General features: G+C 44.3%; 2 protein-coding genes across 5 annotated transcripts in view; both read right to left on the bottom strand.

Annotated features, from left to right (window-relative positions):
- Positions 1-18,302, bottom strand: part of LOC309819592 (protocadherin alpha-C2) — a gene marked incomplete at its 5' end in the record, with an annotated part of 157,208 nt that overhangs the window by 106,069 nt on the left and 32,837 nt on the right. The window contains one exon of one of the 4 annotated variants that reach the window (XM_082649923.1): positions 15,262-17,655. The exons of 2 other annotated variants lie outside the window; for them this stretch is intronic. In XM_082649923.1, the coding sequence (XP_082506049.1) occupies positions 15,262-17,655 (2,394 nt within the window). Of the gene's footprint in view, positions 1-2,827; positions 5,210-15,261; positions 17,656-18,302 lie in introns of those variants that run through there. One more of the 4 variants, XM_082649927.1, reaches the window with a different exon arrangement.
- LOC309820931 (protocadherin alpha-10-like) lies at positions 8,233-10,975 on the bottom strand (the record flags this gene model as incomplete). Its single annotated transcript, XM_082651995.1, is given in 3 exon segments — positions 8,233-10,773; positions 10,777-10,897; positions 10,899-10,975. Coding segments are annotated over 3 exon segments (2,739 nt in total).

The following is an 18,302-nucleotide window of genomic DNA, read 5'->3' as shown; positions in this document are numbered from 1 at the left end:
AAGATTGATTGAAACGGCTAAGGAACTTCGTGCCTGACCTTTTCTAAATCAATCTGGTTAGTCTTAAATTCCAGCTGTATGTCTTGATAGTCAAGTATTGGAGTGCATGGTTTAATGTTCTACCAGTCCTCATCATCCACTATTATTTCATAATAGGTCTAGTACTACTATTTATTGAAAACATTAAACAGAGAAATAGATCTTGAAGCCATTCTTGGAAACCCAGTAGGTTCTTCAAAATTAACAGATTAGAAGTACTGTCTACAAAACTGTAGAATATACGCAGTGATGTTCACTCTGTGCTATCATGGCTTATTGAAGTATACACAGTTATTTGATCACAGATCATTTGTTCAATTGGCACAAATCTCTCAGACAACAAGATTGAAGGAGCCTGAATCTTGAAAGACCCACACACTTTCAAAGATTTTCATGAGAAATATACACCTTTAAAGCTGTTATTGAAGTATACAATTTTGGAAACAATTATTGATCCTTCACTGATGTTCAGGATCCAAGAAATAATCATATTACCGCTTATATTTGTCAAAACATTATTCTTATTCACAGTGTAAAAAGAACAAGGTCATTTCCACATGTATTATTTGGCTTTGGTGTTCTGCAAGAACTTTGCAGACCTCAGTCTTCTGATTTTCCTCATATATTAAATGATTCTGCTTATTTATATCACTTCCAAACAACTGATCAATAGTCCTTAGCAGACAGCTCTTAATTATTTACCGATCAAATAATGTAAAAACCTATCTCAATGTGGCACTAAGACAAATGATAATGATGTCCATGAAACTTCTGAGAAAAAAAATCACTTAGCAACATAAAAAAATAAACATAAAAAAATCTTAATTCCTATCTCAGTTATGATATTGTACAAAGTTAACCATGAAGATAATCATGAAGGGTTTTTCTAAGCAAAACAGAAAGGAGGATTACTCTGTATACAGCTTGTGCTTGATTCTCCTAGCCAGAACTATGCCTCATCAGATAAAAGATTTACTCTACAAAGTTCTACAATAAATTAAAGAATGGCTCTCAAATCTAAGAGATATGCATTTGAATATCATCTCCATCATGTACTAGCTGGATAGCAGTGGACAAGATAGATAAACATCTCAACATCTCTTATCTAATCTTTAGAACTTGGATAGTCAAATGTACTTTACAAGTTGTTATAAGACTTAAATGAAATTATGTATTTTAAGCCCTTCATGCCATATCTTACAAATAGAAATATCTCAAATAGTGGTGGTTGATTATAATTAGTGACCAATGTTTACTCTTGTTCTATTCTGTAGCTATCAATGAAGAAAATTCCAGCACCATAAACTAGGATATGACTTTTCCTTTTCTGAAGATTTCCTAATGTTCATCTTCATGGAAGTCACCCTACATTCTAGGTAGAAAATAGCCTTCTCAGAATTTCTATTAACTTTACCCTATCTATAACGTGGTTCTCCTCCCATATGTAAATATATCATATATAATTTATTTCTCCATTCAGTACAATTAAAGAATCTCTAATTTGTACATTTGAGCCAAAAAGAACAAAATAAACTTCCACATTATTTGATTCACACCCTTACAGCTCTAATTTCAAGTTCTCTGTGATATCTTTAAAGAAAACAATTCACATGAACATAGCATTGAGACAAAAAAAGAGTTTGTATCAATATATCTAAAGTACTCAATGTTAAAAACATTTTGAGTACACAATGTTAAATACTGAAATGTGATCAACAGCACCATTGTCAAATTGAAATGCCTTTATATATATTCCATGATTGTTATGCTTAAATTATTTAGAGCAATGTTATTTTGAAGACCAGGCATCTTGGTGAATACAGGCAGAAGTATCACAATTCCCCTATATGGGAAGACCCTTTTGAACCTCAAAGCACAAAGAAGTGTGAATTTCCCACTCTAAAATATTTTCATACAGCCTCATTACAGGTACCATGAATGGAAGAAATATAAGTATGGTCAATGCTCAAATAAATTTTCCAAATAAATTAGAAGATAGCAGAAATTAATGTGGAGGAGAGCAGCAATGCGTTCAACAGGCAACTAGCAAAATTGTCATTACATTAGAAAAAATTTTAAGTTGTCTATCTGAAGCAGCTGAAGACTATGAAGAAAATAAGTTTAAATTATGAGGGGATTAAAGACAAAAAAAGTAAAATCATCCCCAAAGGAAAGGCTAAAATTCTACCTACTTTCTCAAAGAAGCATGTCATTGATTATAAAGAAACAAAATCATTTATAAAATGAGGCCACCTTAACAGCCCATGCCCGTCAGTAATACACAAGCTTATAGATTATAGGAAGGTAAGAATGTACACATGTATAAACCCCAAAAAACCAAATTATGAATTATTAGGGTAATTTTGAATGCATAAACATAATGCGTAGAGGACACCAAATAGAATAAGGAAATGAATAGGAAGAATAAACTTGCTGCAAAATTGAGAAGTAGAAGATTTGAGCCTCACCCACATCCTCCATTTCCCATCAGTGATCCTTGTCTCCTTCCTGGCTGACTTAGCCTTGCTCATTTACAGGAAGCTTTAGCAGTCTATTTCATTTTTACTATTATTATTATTTCTCCAACTAAATAATATTCCCCGTATATTCAAGAAGACTGTGGTGAAAAGTAATAAAAATGGCTGTACTTCCATTGTGCTTTAGAAAAAACCATCGCAAGAAAAAGACAACAAATAACTGAAGCAATGGACTTAACAGTAATTTGTTAGTGAACTACTATGTGATTGACATTAAGAGGCATGATACATCTCAGAATTACTGTACTTACATTCTCGCAAAATTCCTGTTGGTCTCCAATATCTCCAGAACTCGAACCTGGAGGGACACTAGGGCTGAAGGCCATGAGATCTGCCTTGGGCGGCCCCTCCCCAGAGCACACCCGCTGCCGCCTCTGCTGCGAGTAAGACCAGCTCCCCATCGCGCTGGAGTACACCAGCGTGGGCTTCCCGGGCCCGCACGCGCCCTCGCTGGGCGGTGCCGAGCACCGCAGCGCCGCGTACAGCAGCAGCGTGAGCACAAACAGGCTGGACACCGCACAGATGGCGATAATCAGGTACACGTTCACATCCACCAGAGCGGCCTCCGCGCCAGCGGCGCCCGTCGACGCCCGCGAAGAGGCCTTGGGCGCCTGGCCGCTGTCCTCCAGCGACAGCAGCACGGTGGCCGTGGCCGTCAGCGCCGGCTCGCCGTGGTCCTTCACCAGCACCAGCAGGCGATGGCGTGGCGCGTCCGCCTCGTCCAGGGCGCGCGTCGTGCTGATCTCGCCCGTGTACAGCCCCACGCGGAACGGGCTACGCGCGCCACCCGCCGCCGGCTGCAGCTCGTACGACAGCCACGCGTTGTAGCCCGAGTCCGCGTCCACCGCGCGCACCTTCGCCACCACGTGGCCCGCGCCCACCGACCGAGCCACCAGGTGGCTCAACGCGCCCGCCCCGCCGCCCGGCCTGGGCAGCAGCAGCGCGGGTGCGTTGTCGTTCTCGTCCAGCACGAACACCTGCAGCGTCACGTTGCTGCCCAGAGGCGGCACGCCCGCGTCGTGCGCGCTCACCTGGAACTGCAGCAGCTCCAGCTCCTCGTGGTCCAGCGGCTGCAGCGCGTACACCTTGCCGCTCTCCGCGTGCACCGACACGTAGCTCGACAGCGCTCGCTCGCCCACCCGCCGCTCCACCAGCGAGTAGGACACCAGCGCGTTCTCCAGCGCGTCCGCGTCCCGCGCCGACACCGTGAAGATGTGGCAGCCGGGCGGGTTGTTCTCCTTCACGAACACCGTGTACTCGGGCTGCGCGAACGCGGGCGCGTTGTCGTTCACGTCGGCCACCTCCACGGACACGCTGGCCATGGTCGACAGAGAAGGCGAGCCCCCGTCCCTCGCGATCAGTACTAGAGCATATTCCGACACTTTCTCTCGGTCCAGGGCGCTGTCCAGCACTAGCGAATAGTAATTCTTGAAGGTGGACACCAGTTTGAAGGGGACTTGGGGTGTTAGTGAGCAGGTCACCCGCGCATTGCCACCGGCGTCATGGTCGGTTACACTGATTAGAGCGATGACAGTCCCCGGTGGAGCATCCTCTGGAATAGAAAGCAACAGTGACGTCACTAGCAACTCTGGGGCATTATCGTTGATGTCCAAGACTTCTATCAAGATTGTGCAGTGACCAAACATTGGGGGGTTTCCTTTGTCAACTGCTTCTATTTGAAGTTTCCATAATTTAATTTCTTCAAAATCTATTTTTCCATTCACTTTTATTTCTCCACTGTTTGCATCTATGCGAAAAGAGGCTTCTGTATTAGAGGAGACATCAGTTGCAAAGGAATAAAGAATGTGGCCGTTTGAACCCTCGTCCAAATCCGAGGCGTTAAGTCTAATAACCAGTGTACCGTTTCTTGCATTTTCCAGTAATTTTATACGATAAACTGCTTTGTCAAACACTGGGGCGTTGTCATTTGCATCCAGCACTGTGATGTTTAACTGTACAGTGCCTGTCAGCTCAGGTTTGCCCTCATCCGTTGCTTTGAGCACCAAGAGAAGCTCTGAAGTGACTTCCCTGTCTAAAGGTTTTTTTAGTACTAGTTCGAGCGGTGTTACCTGCTCGTCGTTGGTCGGTACTTCCAGAGAGAAATACTCATTGGGGCTCAGTCTGTAAGTCAGCAGAGCGTTGGCCCCGATATCTGCATCGGAGGCGCCCTCTAGTGAAAAATGAGAGTCAAGAGGCCTAGTTTCGGAAATAAAGAGATTTTTGTGTGTCGCTGGGAATACAGGCGGATTGTCGTTAATATCCTTTATTTCCACCTCCACATGGAACACCTGCAGCGGCCGGTCCACGATCACCTCCAGGTGGATGCTGCACTCCGCGCTCCGCCCGCACAGCTCCTCCCGGTCGATCCGAGAATTCACAAACAAAATGCCATTCTGCAGATTTACCTCCAGAAGGTCCCCGCGGCCTTTGGACGCCACCCGGAACAGACGCGGCACCAGCTCCGCCAGCTCCAGCCCCAGGTCCTGGGCGATGCGGCCCACGAAGCTGCCGTGTTTGGCTTCCTCGGGGACCGAATAATGGACCGGGCTGCTCCCTGTCTCCCAGGCTGCGAGGAGCAGAAGCGAGTGAAGCAGGAGCCAGGCTCCCTGCCCCTCTGGTCCTGAAGTTAACATCGTGACTCGCTTCTGGTTAGTAAATAAACACTTCATGAGTAGAAATATGTAGTCCTTTTGAGACCTTCCTTCTGAGTCTTTGTTCCTGATATCCCAGCTGATCTTAACAATATGGGTGTGTTTATAGTCTATAAAGCACCGGAACAGTGGCGAGCCTTTCTGGTGCGAGAATAATCGTTATTTATTTATTTTTTTTCCGGTTAAAACAATCCTCTCCTTGGAGAACAACGACATCCTGTGGCTTAAAGTGGAAGTGTGTTTATCGTTTGTACTTTCTTTCACTTATATTGCTTCTTTCCTGATTCCTTCATATTGGTCCATTGTGTGTGTGTGTAATTTTAATTCTTTCATTATATATTCTTTGTGTGTGACCACTAGCTCTTTAAAGGTGGTTCGGTTTTACAAATTAGAATTCCAAGAAGAGTTTTATCTTGGATATGGGTATCTAAGAGAACATATTAGAGCGCTATGTTATGTATATGAACAAGAAAAAAATCCATATATGTAGGTTATTAGCAATACAGTTTTTTAGACTTTTAGAAATAGATTTTTGAATGGCTCCTTATTAAGTTTACTCCATTGCTAACACTCTATAATGTTCTATTGCTTAATATTTATACTATGTAAATTATTCTAAACATTTAGTCCAATTGTGTAGAGGATAACTCAAAATACCAGTTCTCTAAGTTACCATCTCAACTTGAGGCTGTTTCAAACCCATGCTCATATGCAAGCTACTTATCAGTTTGTCCAAAAAACATATTTGCTTCGATGTTAATGAATTTACCAAGTACTGACTCCTGGAAATACAAAACATATTTACCTTTGTCTCATTTAAAAGTTTTTTTTTCAATTACTGTATGTGCTCAGGGTGAATGCTGTAGTTTCCAACCTGAAGGACAGTGTAAATTTGCATTATATTCATTGCTATTTGTAAAAGTAATCTCTTTCTACCCCCCACCAAAAAAAACCCACTGATGAGGAATTCAAGTTATATTTGTCACTTTGTTTATACCCATTCTATTCCAGAATGGGTTTAAGGAGGTTAGGGTATCAAGAGTATTCTAAATCTTATTTAATCACTCAATTTTATTTTCTTGTTTTACTCAAATTTTTTTAAATGCTGAAATTTGCATAATTATTGATTGCAATAAAGTTTATCAGTGTTGTCTTAGAAAAATACTTTAATCCTGAATTTCCCTACTAAAAAAAATTATAAATGTTTACCCAAGGAAATCTTAGATTTTATGTAATAGCTACAGTCTTTATTTTAAACACATTTTAAAATAGTGATTCAATAATTAAATCTATGCCAAAGATTTACAGTTCTAACTACAGCTAGTTCTTTTATTAATTGTGGAAGCCATAAATTCAAGACCAACATATTTACCTAAAGAAGAGAAGGAAAAATTTTAGCACATGGGGGTGGCTAAATTTGAGAAAAAGACATGACTAGGAAATAAACCTCCTCATGTTTGCTGATTGAAATACTTCATTCCCTTTAGGAACGACTCCATGCTGTAGGTCCATTCTATTTTTGCTTTTAAGAATCCCTTCAGGGCTTCCCTGGTGGCACAGTGGTTGAGAGTCTGCCTGCCAATGCAGGGGACTCGGGTTCGTGCCCCGGTCCGGGAAGATCCCACATGCTGCGGAGCGGTTGGGCCCGCAAACCATGGCCGCTGAGCCTGCGCGTCCGGGGCAAAAAAAAACCAAAAAGAATTCCTTCACTAATTAAGTACATATGAGAGATAGTTTTTAAAGCTCCTACGTTCCAAGGCTATCATATAGCTAATTACTACAGTATACCAATAAACCTATGGGTTCATTACTCTTTCCCCCCCCCCACCATGCAGCATGTGGGATCTTAGTTCCCCAATCTGGGATCAAACTCCTCACCCCCTACAGTGGAAGCGCAGAGTTTTAACCACTGGACCACTAGGGAAGTCCCTCTCACCTTGAAACAAGGTATCACAAATACTATGCTGCCAAGAGCAAAGGAATATTCATGATTAGTCTCATTTTAATGCCATCTAATAAAGAGCGTGTTAAATATGTTTATAAAAATAAGAAGTTTTAAAAGAAATGGGCTAACTCCTTTTTTTGTCAAGAATGTTAAAAGCAATCCTTGATTTGGGAAAATATATGGTTTCATCCTAAAATTTCAGTCATTCTGAATTGAATTAAACTGTCTACAAAGGTTTTTTAAAATATTTATGTTAATAACAGAGCCAGTGGCAGACATTATCCGACTAAACTCAGTAAAAAAAAAAAAAAAAAAAGTAAAAAACTGAAATAAAAATTCAAAAAAACATTTAAAATTCAAAACACTTAATTTAATTCCATAGATTAGGACTTTTTAAAATGGTAATCTTCCAGTCTACATAATCTACTATTAAGAATAAAGTGTAGGGCTTCCCTGGTGGCGCATTGTTTGAGAGTCCGCCTGCCAATGCAGGGAACAAGGGTTCGTGCCCCGGTCTGGGAGGATCCCACATGCCGCGGAGCGGCTGGGCCCGTGAGCCATGGTCGCTGAGCCTGCGCGTCCGGAGCCTGTGCTCCGCAACGGGAGAGGCCACAACAGTGAGAGGCCCGCGTACCACCAAAAAAAAAAAAAGAATGAAGTGTAAACACTGAAGTTACAGTATGCATTATGTTATGTTGCACTACACATTCTGTACTTAGGGAGCAAAAACCACACTTTCATCGTGAAGGAAATTGATCGTAGCAGGTTTTTGTTACTGTAGCAAGGTTATTTCAATTTTAGATTTAAAAATTAAATAAAATTATAAAGTACTAATCTAACAAATATTTTTAAATAAAAAATAGTTTATGAAAAAATAAAAACCTTCAACTGACATCAAATATTTATATTGGAAAATATAAATGAATTGAGAAAAATGGCATATATTAAAAATTGAAGTATTGAGCAAAAGTTGATGCACAAGGTACTGTATATAGAATATAAAGTGAACTTTTAGAATAAACTATATTACAAATGGAATTACTAAGGAATATTTGAGGAATTATATAAATACATGGTATTTAGACAAAGAATGAAGGTATTCCAAGATACATATTTGAGGGGGAAAGCGGTGAAATAAAATATTCACAAAGCAAACTATAAAAATTGAAAAGCAATAACCCACCTTGCTAGAGTGGTTGCCTCCAGTAGACTGTTCTTCCCCTTCTACGTCTGGTAGTGGACACGGCGTAAGACTGGGGCTGAAGGCCATGAGATCTGCCTTGGGCGGCCCCTCCCCAGAGCACACCCGCTGCCGCCTCTGCTGCGAGTAAGACCAGCTCCCCACCGCGCTGGAGTACACCAGCGTGGGCTTCCCGGGCCCGCACGCGCCCTCGCTGGGTGGCGCCGAGCACCGCAGCGCCGTGTACAGCAGCAGCGTGAGCACAAACAGGCTGGACACCGCGCAGATGGCGATGATCAGGTACACGTTCACATCCACCAGAGCGGCCTCCGCGCCAGCGGCGCCCGTCGACGCCCGCGAAGAGGCCTTGGGCGCCTGGCCGCTGTCCTCCAGCGACAGCAGCACGGTGGCCGTGGCCGTCAGCGCCGGCTCGCCGTGGTCCTTCACCAGCACCAGCAGGCGATGGCGCGGCGCGTCCGCCTCGTCCAGGGCGCGCGTCGTGCTGATCTCGCCCGTGTACAGCCCCACGCGGAACGGGCTGTGCGCGCCACCCGCCACCGGCTGCAGCTCGTACGACAGCCACGCGTTGTAGCCCGAGTCCGCGTCCACCGCGCGCACCTTCGCCACCACGTGGCCCGCGCCCACCGACCGAGCCACCAGCTGACTCAGCGCGCCCGCCCCGCCGCCCGGCCCGGGCAGCAGCAGCGCGGGCACGTTGTCGTTCTCGTCCAGCACGAACACCTGCAGCGTCACGTTGCTGCCCAGAGGCGGCACGCCCGCGTCGCGCGCGCTCACCTGGAACTGCAGCAGCTCCAGCTCCTCGTGGTCCAGCGGCTGCAGCGCGTACACCTTGCCGCTCTCCGCGTGCACCGACACGTAGCTCGACAGCGCTCGCTCGCCCACCCGCCGCTCCACCAGCGAGTAGGACACCAGCGCGTTCTCCTGCGCGTCCGCGTCCCGCGCCGACACCGTGAAGATGTGGCAGCCGGGCGGGTTGTTCTCCTTCACGAACACCGTGTACTCGGGCTGCGCGAACGCGGGCGCGTTGTCGTTCACGTCGGCCACCTCCACGGACACGCTGGCTGTGGCCGACAGGGAAGGCGAGCCCCCGTCCCGCGCTGTCACCACCACCTCATAGTTCTCCAAGGTCTCGCGGTCCAGGGCGCTGTCCAGCACTAGCGAATAGTAATTCTTGAAGGTGGACACCAGTTTGAAGGGGACATGAGGTGTTAATGTGCAGGTCACCTGCCCGTTGGCGCCAGAGTCACGGTCGAACACGCTGATTAAGGCGATGACGGTGCCCACCTGAGCGTCCTCTCGCACCGGAAGAGCCAAAGAAGTGACAACCACCTCAGGTGAATTATCGTTTTCATCCAGGATTTCCACTAGGACAGTGCAGTGACCAACCATAGGTGGGTTTCCTTTATCTGTAACATCTACATGAATTTCGTAAGTATTACTATCCTCAAAGTCAATAGCATCGTTTACTCTTATTTCTCCTGTGCTTTCATTCATTAGAAATTTCCTTCTTGTGCTGGGTGGGACCAAAGAGCTAAATGAATATATTATTTCCTTATTTATCCCTTCATCCACATCAGAAGCATTTAGCCAGATGACTAACGTTTGGTTCGCTGAATTTTCATACATCTTAACTTCATAAACGGATCGGTCAAATAGAGGTGCATTATCATTGGCGTCTAACACCAGGATCAGCAGAGTAACAAATCCCGTCAGTTCGGGTTTGCCTCCATCAGTTGCCGTTAATAACAACTGAAGCTGAGGATTTTCTTCACGATCCAGCAGTTTTCGTAGAACAAGCACTGGAAATTTGCCTTTGTCCTTTTTGTTTATAATATCAAGAGTGAAAAAGTCATTTGGACTGAGTCTGTAAGTAAGCACTGCGTTCTCTCCGATATCCGCATCAGATGCCCCTTCTAGAGGAAATCGAGAGTCAAGCGGTCGAGATTCATAAATTGAGAGCTTTTGTTCTGAGACAGAGAAGACCGGCGGGTTGTCATTAATGTCCTTCACCTCCACCTCCACATGGAACACCTGCAGCGGCCGGTCCACGATCACCTCCAGGTGGATGCTGCACTCCGCGCTCCGCCCGCACAGCTCCTCCCGGTCGATCCGAGAATTCACAAACAAAATGCCATTCTGCAGATTTACCTCCAGAAGGTCCCCGCGGCCTTTGGACGCCACCCGGAACAGGCGCGGCACCAGCTCCGCCAGCTCCAGCCCCAGGTCCTGGGCGATGCGGCCCACGAAGGTGCCGTGTTTGGCTTCCTCCGGGAGCGAGTAATGGACCTGGCTGCTCCCTGTCTCCCAGGCTGCAATGAGCAGAAACGAGAGAAGCAGGCGCTGGGTTCTCTGCCTGATAGGTCTGTAGACCAACATCATAACTTTCTCCTGTTTTACAAATCAGTGACTCGGCGTCCAGAACACACCCACCGCTCCGATTTTTTCTATTCGATTTCTTGCATCCAATTTTATTGAAATGGCTGAGATCTCCGAATGTAGCTCTTTCCTAGTCCTTGAGAAACAGGATCATGCCTTTGTTCTGAAAAGCCATTTTGTGGAAGACAGCGACACCCGGTGGCTTAATGTGTAAGTACAATTCCATGAGTTTAACAACTCTTGTTCCTATCTTTTCATTCTATTTTCATATATTTGGGTCTCTATGGACTTTCCAAGACTCACATTACGTTTCTTTTGTATATAATAATAATCATTGTCGATACGTAGTGCCGCATTTTTCTTAAGTGGAAAATCACAGAGAAGTAATTCCTTCCCTAACCATGATTGTCTTTAGCTGAATTTGAAAACACGCTTAATATTTGTATAATACTGAGTGTACTAGCATTTTGTTGGATAACAAATTTAAGTCTCTTCAACTTCTAAACCTTAATTCACTTCTCCTTGTCATTATTTTGATATTAAATAAACCTTATTCAGACACTAATCTCAAGCATCAGTTCTCTGTGAGGTATTTGCAACTTCTAAATGCCAATCATCACTAGAATGTAGAGAGATCACAGGCTTCAACATCAGAAATTCCTCTCTTCTGATTCCTAGTTTCCAACTTACTAGTGTGTGACTTGGGGAAAATAATTTAACCTATCTCCGTCTCGGTTTTCACTTTCATAACATTCATAACATATTAATAATAATATGGTAGTTGCATGAACTATGATATATTAAGTGCCTAGTATAATACCTCAAGGAGAGTGAGTGCTTCATAAATGGCAGTTGTTCTCAGGGCTCACTTTAGCCACGTTAGTTTCATAATGCTCAAGACCAAAATTGGCTCTTTGGATAAAATGATTACCTATAGAATGGCGTCACCCTATAAAGCCTTTACATATTGCTGCTGCACAGGCTGAGTGGTGTTCCTGTCTTTAAGAAGACAGAAAAGTGCTTTTATTGAGAAATTGGTTATACAGGGGAAGTTTCACTTTTTTATACACATCTCACATGGGCAAAAAGAATCTTAATTTTGATTCAAAATAATTAAAAATTTATGATTTCCAATTTCAGAGACAACTAATTTCATCTTTGTTATATTTATGTTTTTCAAATACCCCAAATATACAGTTTTGGCATTATCTAATAATTTTATAAGTGTCAAAGTTTTTCATCACCTGCAGTAAAAAATACTTTCTCTCTCTAAAAATTCTTGGAATCAAATATTCAGTAACTGAAATTCTCCATTAATATATCTATGGTGGACTTCCTGGGTGGTCCAGTGGTTAAGACTCCACGCTTACAGTGAAGGGGGTCCGGGTTCAATCCCTGGTCGGGGAACTAAGATCCTGTATGCCTCGCGGTGCAGGCAATATACTATACTATATGCTACTGATAAAAGTTGAAGTTTCTCTTTTTCAAAAAAAAGGAAAACTGGGCTTCCCTGGTGGCGCAGCAGTTGAGAGTCCACCTGCCGATGCAGGGGACACAGGTTCTTGCCCCAGTCCGGGAAGATCCCACATGCGGCGGAGCGGCTGGGCCCGTGAGCCATGGCCGCTGAGCCTGTGCGTCCGGAGCCTGTGCTCCGCAACGGGAGAGGCCACAACAGTGAGAGGCCCGCGTACCGAAAAAAAAAAAAAAAAAAGGAAAACTTACTGATGGGAGGTTTTGTCTTATCCAAAGGTTAATTTCTTACTTTAATTATTTTTTTAAAGAAATCAATAATTTTGAACTCTGAAAAATAGAACATTTATAGAATAAATAAGAAAATTTACAGGAATGAGGGTCACCTGATTCATCGATGTATGTGTGCTTCTAACTTCTGTTTTTATACTTCTCTACTCCTTTAGAATGATTTTAGGGTCAAAGTCTATTCATATTCTGATTTTAAGGGTTACTTTTCTTATACAGCATGAATTAAAATGTAATGAGTTAATCTATCCACCCACAATAGCAATGTTCAGTGTAAGCTACTATCTGGAGTCTAAAAATAAGTTTATCATTGATTAATCATCTCAACACAAGGCAATGATATAAACTAAATTCCATTGCTGTTAATGAGCATTTTTAACCAGGTAATAACATAAATGCCCCAATACAAATCTCCAATAATGAATGAAAAGTAGTGTAGTTAAATTATATCCTGTCAAATAATAGGAACTTGCTTTGCCAAGCAACTCAGTAGGGCTATAGCCTCTAAAACTTCAGTTGGATAAGAATCACCTGGAATGCTTATTAAAATGCAAATTTGCCAATACCTCTTATTTCAGAAACTTGAGGTGGTGTCTGGGAAGCAGAATGTTCAATAAGGACCCCAGATATTGCTAAAGCAGTTAGCATTGTCAGGCCTGAGGATAGGCTGACCATAAAAACCAGTTTGTCTGAAATATGCTCTATGTTTGTCTGTGGTCTTGTATACATTTGTATAGTGCCCCTTTCACTCTCAAAAGTGTCTGAGATCGAGTCATAACTTAGTTAGCCCTATCTAGAAACTACAGTTAACAGAATGGCATAGGGGAGCTTCATTATTGGTCTCATGATTCTGGCTTGAATTGAGCAATGAAGTGTCTTCCAAGCTCTCACCTCTCTATTTTGGACTTCCCAGCTGTTTTTAATCCTGAATTTCCTGAATCCCAGTGTGCTCATGCTTCCTGATGACCCAAAAGATAAATTCATTACTAAGATGTTCACTGATCTTCTGAAAATTTGCATACAATGATAGCCCATATTCTGGGAGAGAATAAAGATTAGTATAAGGGACTATATTACCAATTATATCAATGCAGCCATCAATAATAAAGAGTAAAATGTTTAATTATAAAATATGTAGTAAGTACTTAATGAATAATACTAGTTCTAAGATACTAGAGGAACGGTGGCAGTTTTTTTGGGCGGAAGCAAATGACACTTCTAGCATCCCTTAATCCATATAACATAATCAAATACCTGGGCCCAAGTACAAGTGGCATATGGAACCTGAAAAAGTACAAGGACAGAGATATTTGAAGGTATAAGTCTGGATTTAAGGTGAGTTGTGCCAACAGACATAGGTTTTATGACAAGAGTTCAGAGAATATTCAAGTTTTGCAAGAAATAAAATGGGAAAAAATAGATTGCTTTGTAGCATAAACCAAACATGTGTCGTTTGGAGAGAAACAAAGTACTGAACTATTTAAGTGATTTTTACTTGCAAGTGCCCGGTTACATTGTGGCTCTATTCTCAAGTCCACTCTGACTTGCTCTGTTGAATTTTCAATTAAGAAATGCCTTGTAAAATACTTGACATGATAAAAAATAAAATAAAACCCCTGAGTAGAAATATAAAACACATTACAAAAATGCAATGTAAGAATAAAGGAAGTTTTTAAGATATAAATTAGAAAAACAAAACGAATGCTTGGACTAAAGATAGAGTGTGGAGAACCACCAATTTGAAACTTGCAAACCATAATCCAGGAAATGTAAGTTTAGCTTGTAGTGACTTTAAAGGTGCACAATCTCATCTCCAGATTTCTGTCTTTTGGAATACTGAGAGAAAAAGTAAATCCTCATGTAAACTGGTCAAGTTCCAGACAACAATTTCAAGAGAATTCAAAGTATGAAATATGGGTATATCTTTAATGCCCCAGCATTATATTACTAACAGAAAATTTCAATAAAAGGAGAAAGTCTTCTTCAGGAAAGAAAGTACCTTTCAGGAAGTATTTTCTTCAATATCAGATAAAACATGAATTTCAAAAAAATTTCTATGCGTAGAAAAGATTCTCAGTCAACATTTTCTTATGATCTACACTGTCAGACAATGTAAAGAAACATATTTTGAACAAATGGGAATAAGAGTTATATTTGAAACAATTATTGTCAACATTAAATTCCTAAAGTAAAGCAACTGTTTTCTAGGTATATTGGAAGTTGCTTATTGAAGTTACAGACACTAACTAGTGCTGACCGCCGTGTCTCCAGAAAGGTAGGAAACTGTAAGTTGACAAGGTAAGAGTGACTGCATATTATCTGCTATGGGGTTGTTTAAAAACAATATAATTAGACTAAACTACCATGCTTACTTTAGAAACAAATTATCATTTCATAGAGTGGTGTTGCAGTTAATGTGTAATGACTAAATTTGTTTTCACCTAATAGTTTTCAGGTCGGTGGCAGCAATTAATCAGGAATTCAATATGACTCCCACAACAGGTTTTAAATAAAATGGATTCAGCTCTAATAAATGTCTGTTCAGTGTATGGTTTGTAATAATTCTCAACTAGAAGTCGAAGCACAAGTCAGTTACAAAGTTAAGGTTCACTTTCCGGAAATAAAATTAAACATACTGGCAGAACTAGAAAAAATTGGATAAAAATTATTTAAAGTATCTTATAGGATAATTAAAATATTTTGCAAGACTAAATGAATACATACATAAAAAAACAAAATATTAGAGCAACCCACCTTCCCAGAGGAGTCCAAAGAAGCTTGTGGGTCTCCAGTTCCACCTACAGATCCAGGACACGGAGGTAGGCTGGGGCTGAAGGCCATGAGATCTGCCTTGGGCGGCCCATCCCCAGAGCACACCCGCTGCCGCCTCTGCTGCGAGTAAGACCAGCTCCCCACCGCGCTGGAGCACACCAGCGTGGGCTTCCCGGGCCCGCACGCGCCCTGGCTGGGCGGCGCCGAGCACCGCAGCGCCGCGTACAGCAGCAGCGTGAGCACCAACAGGCTGGACACCGCACAGATGGCGATGATCAGGTACACGTTCACATCCACCAGAGCGGCCTCCGCGCCAGCGGCGCCCGTCGACGCCCGCGAAGAGGCCTTGGGCGCCTGGCCGCTGTCCTCCAGCGACAGCAGCACGGTGGCCGTGGCCGTCAGCGCCGGCTCGCCGTGGTCCTTCACCAGCACCAGCAGGCGATGGCGCGGCGCGTCCGCCTCGTCCAGGGCGCGCGTCGTGCTGATCTCGCCCGTGTACAGCCCCACGCGGAACGGGCTGTGCGCGCCACCCGCCACCGGCTGCAGCTCGTACGACAGCCACGCGTTGTAGCCCGAGTCCGCGTCCACCGCGCGCACCTTCGCCACCACGTGGCCCGCGCCCACCGACCGAGCCACCAGCTGGCTCAGTGCGCCCGCCCCGCCGCCCGGCCTGGGCAGCAGCAGCGCGGGCGCGTTATCGTTCTCGTCCAGCACGAACACCTGCAGCGTCACGTTGCTGCCCAGAGGCGGCACGCCCGCGTCGCGCGCGCTCACCTGGAACTGCAGCAGCTCCAGCTCCTCGTGGTCCAGCGGCTGCAGCGCGTACACCTTGCCGCTCTCCGCGTGCACCGACACGTAGCTCGACAGCGCTCGCTCGCCCACCCGCCGCTCCACCAGCGAGTAGGACACCAGCGCATTCTCCTGCGCGTCCGCGTCCCGAGCCGACACCGTGAAGATGTGGCAGCCGGGCGGGTTGTTCTCCTTCACCAGCACCGTGTACTCGGGGTGCGCGAACGCGGGCGCGTTGTCGTTCACGTCGGCCACCTCCACGGACACGCTGGCTGTGGCCGACAGCGAAGGCGAGCCCCCGTCCCTCGCGGTCACCACCACTTCATAGTTTGCCACCCTCTCGCGGTCCAGGGCGCTGTCCAGCACCAGCGAGTAGTAATTCTTGAAGGTGGACACCAGTTTGAAGGGGACATGAGGCATCACGGAACAGGTCACCTGTCCATTTGCACCTTCGTCTCGGTCAATAACGCTGATCAGGGCAATGATTGTCCCCAGCTGTGCGTCCTCTTTGACAGGGAGCCAGAGCGTTTTGATAATCAACTCTGGAGCAAAGTCGTTAGTGTCCACAACTTCCACAAGAACTGTACAGTGACCAGCCAGGGGTGGGAGGCCTTTATCGATCGCCTCTACTGGAATTTTGTAGGCTTTACTTTCTTCAAAATCTATATGTCCTGTTACTATAATCTTCCCACTTAGGGGGTCTATGTAGAACTTAAATTTTATATCTGGAGAAACGTCACTAGAGAATGAGTAAATAATATCCCCATTCAAGCCTTCGTCTAAATCTGAGGCGTTAAGTTTAATTACGAACGTTGCATTGGGAACGTTTTCTGGTAATTTCACCGCATAGAGTGTTCTGTCGAAAGCTGGGGCGTTGTCATTGGCGTCCAGCACTTTGACGATTAACTGAACTGTGCCAGTCAGCTCAGGCTTGCCTCTGTCAGTGGCCGTGAGCACTAAATGAAGTTCCGGAGATTCTTCCCTGTCTAAAGGTTTTCGTAATACAAGTCCCAGAGGCTTTACCTGTTGTTCGGTGGTTGGTACGTCCAGAGAGAAATACTCATTGGAGCTCAGCCTGTAAGTCAACAGAGCGTTCTCCCCGATATCTGCATCGGAGGCGCCCTCTAGTGGAAACCGAGAGTCAAGCGGCCTGGATTCCGCGATAAACAGATTCCTTTGTGTTCCGGGGAACACAGGAGGATTGTCGTTAATGTCCTTCACCTCCACCTCCACATGGAACACCTGCAGCGGCCGGTCCACGATCACCTCCAGGTGGATGCTGCACTCCGCGCTCCGCCCGCACAGCTCCTCCCGGTCGATCCGAGAATTCACAAACAAAACGCCATTCTGCAGATTTACCTCCAGAAGGTCCCCGCGGCCTTTGGAATCCAACTGGAACAAGCGGGGCACAAGCTCCGCCAGCTCCAGCCTTAGGTCCTGGGCGATGTGGCCCACGAAGGTGCCGTGTTTGGCCTCCTCCTGGACTGAGTAGTGGACCTGGCTGCTCCCGGTCTCCCAGGCTGTGAGAATGATAAACAGTAGCAGTAGATCCCGGTCCCCTTGGTCGCCTCGACTTGAGTACAACATTTCAAATACTCGATCTTTTTTATAGTTAGCGAAAAATTTTTCAAAACTAGGGGAAATCTTCTGATTCCTTCAGTCCCACCCTGCTGTGTTCGTCACTGTTCTGCTCTAGGAGACTATAAAAGACCGGACTGTCTTTCCAAAGCCTAAAAGATGGCTTTGAATCAGAGAATTTCTCAGCCGAGAGTGACATCACGTGGCCCCAAAAGTAAGTACATATTCTATGAATAAACATTTCGCCATTATCCTGCAAAGTTTTGTTTCATTCTCTGAATTTTTTCTTAATCGTTGATGAAATAGAGAAGGACATTTCTCTTGTTGGAAGCATTCATGTGAAATAAGTGCAGCTAAATGTTTAGTATAAACCAAAACTGTGGCTTTCTGTTACCTGAGGAAACTAAACTCTCCACACAATTTAAAAATAATCACAGAAATGAAGTGAGAATTAAAATGATCAGTTAAACAACCAGGGATTTTAAACTGGAAAATTCTTTTGTTCTGTAATTCAGGATCTCCCACATACGTAGACTTAGGATTCTGCCTAGAAGAATTCGATGACTCACTGTTCCTAGGGTCTCTAGGAGACCAGAAATCTACTGATGAAAAAGAAACTTGCTCATGTCTGAAAAAAAATAAATCTAGAAAACTGA

Source organism: Grampus griseus, assembly GCF_964374135.1.
Source record: "Grampus griseus genome assembly, chromosome: 3".
NCBI lineage: Eukaryota > Metazoa > Chordata > Mammalia > Artiodactyla > Delphinidae > Grampus > Grampus griseus.
This window is presented reverse-complemented; position numbering and strand designations above follow the sequence as displayed.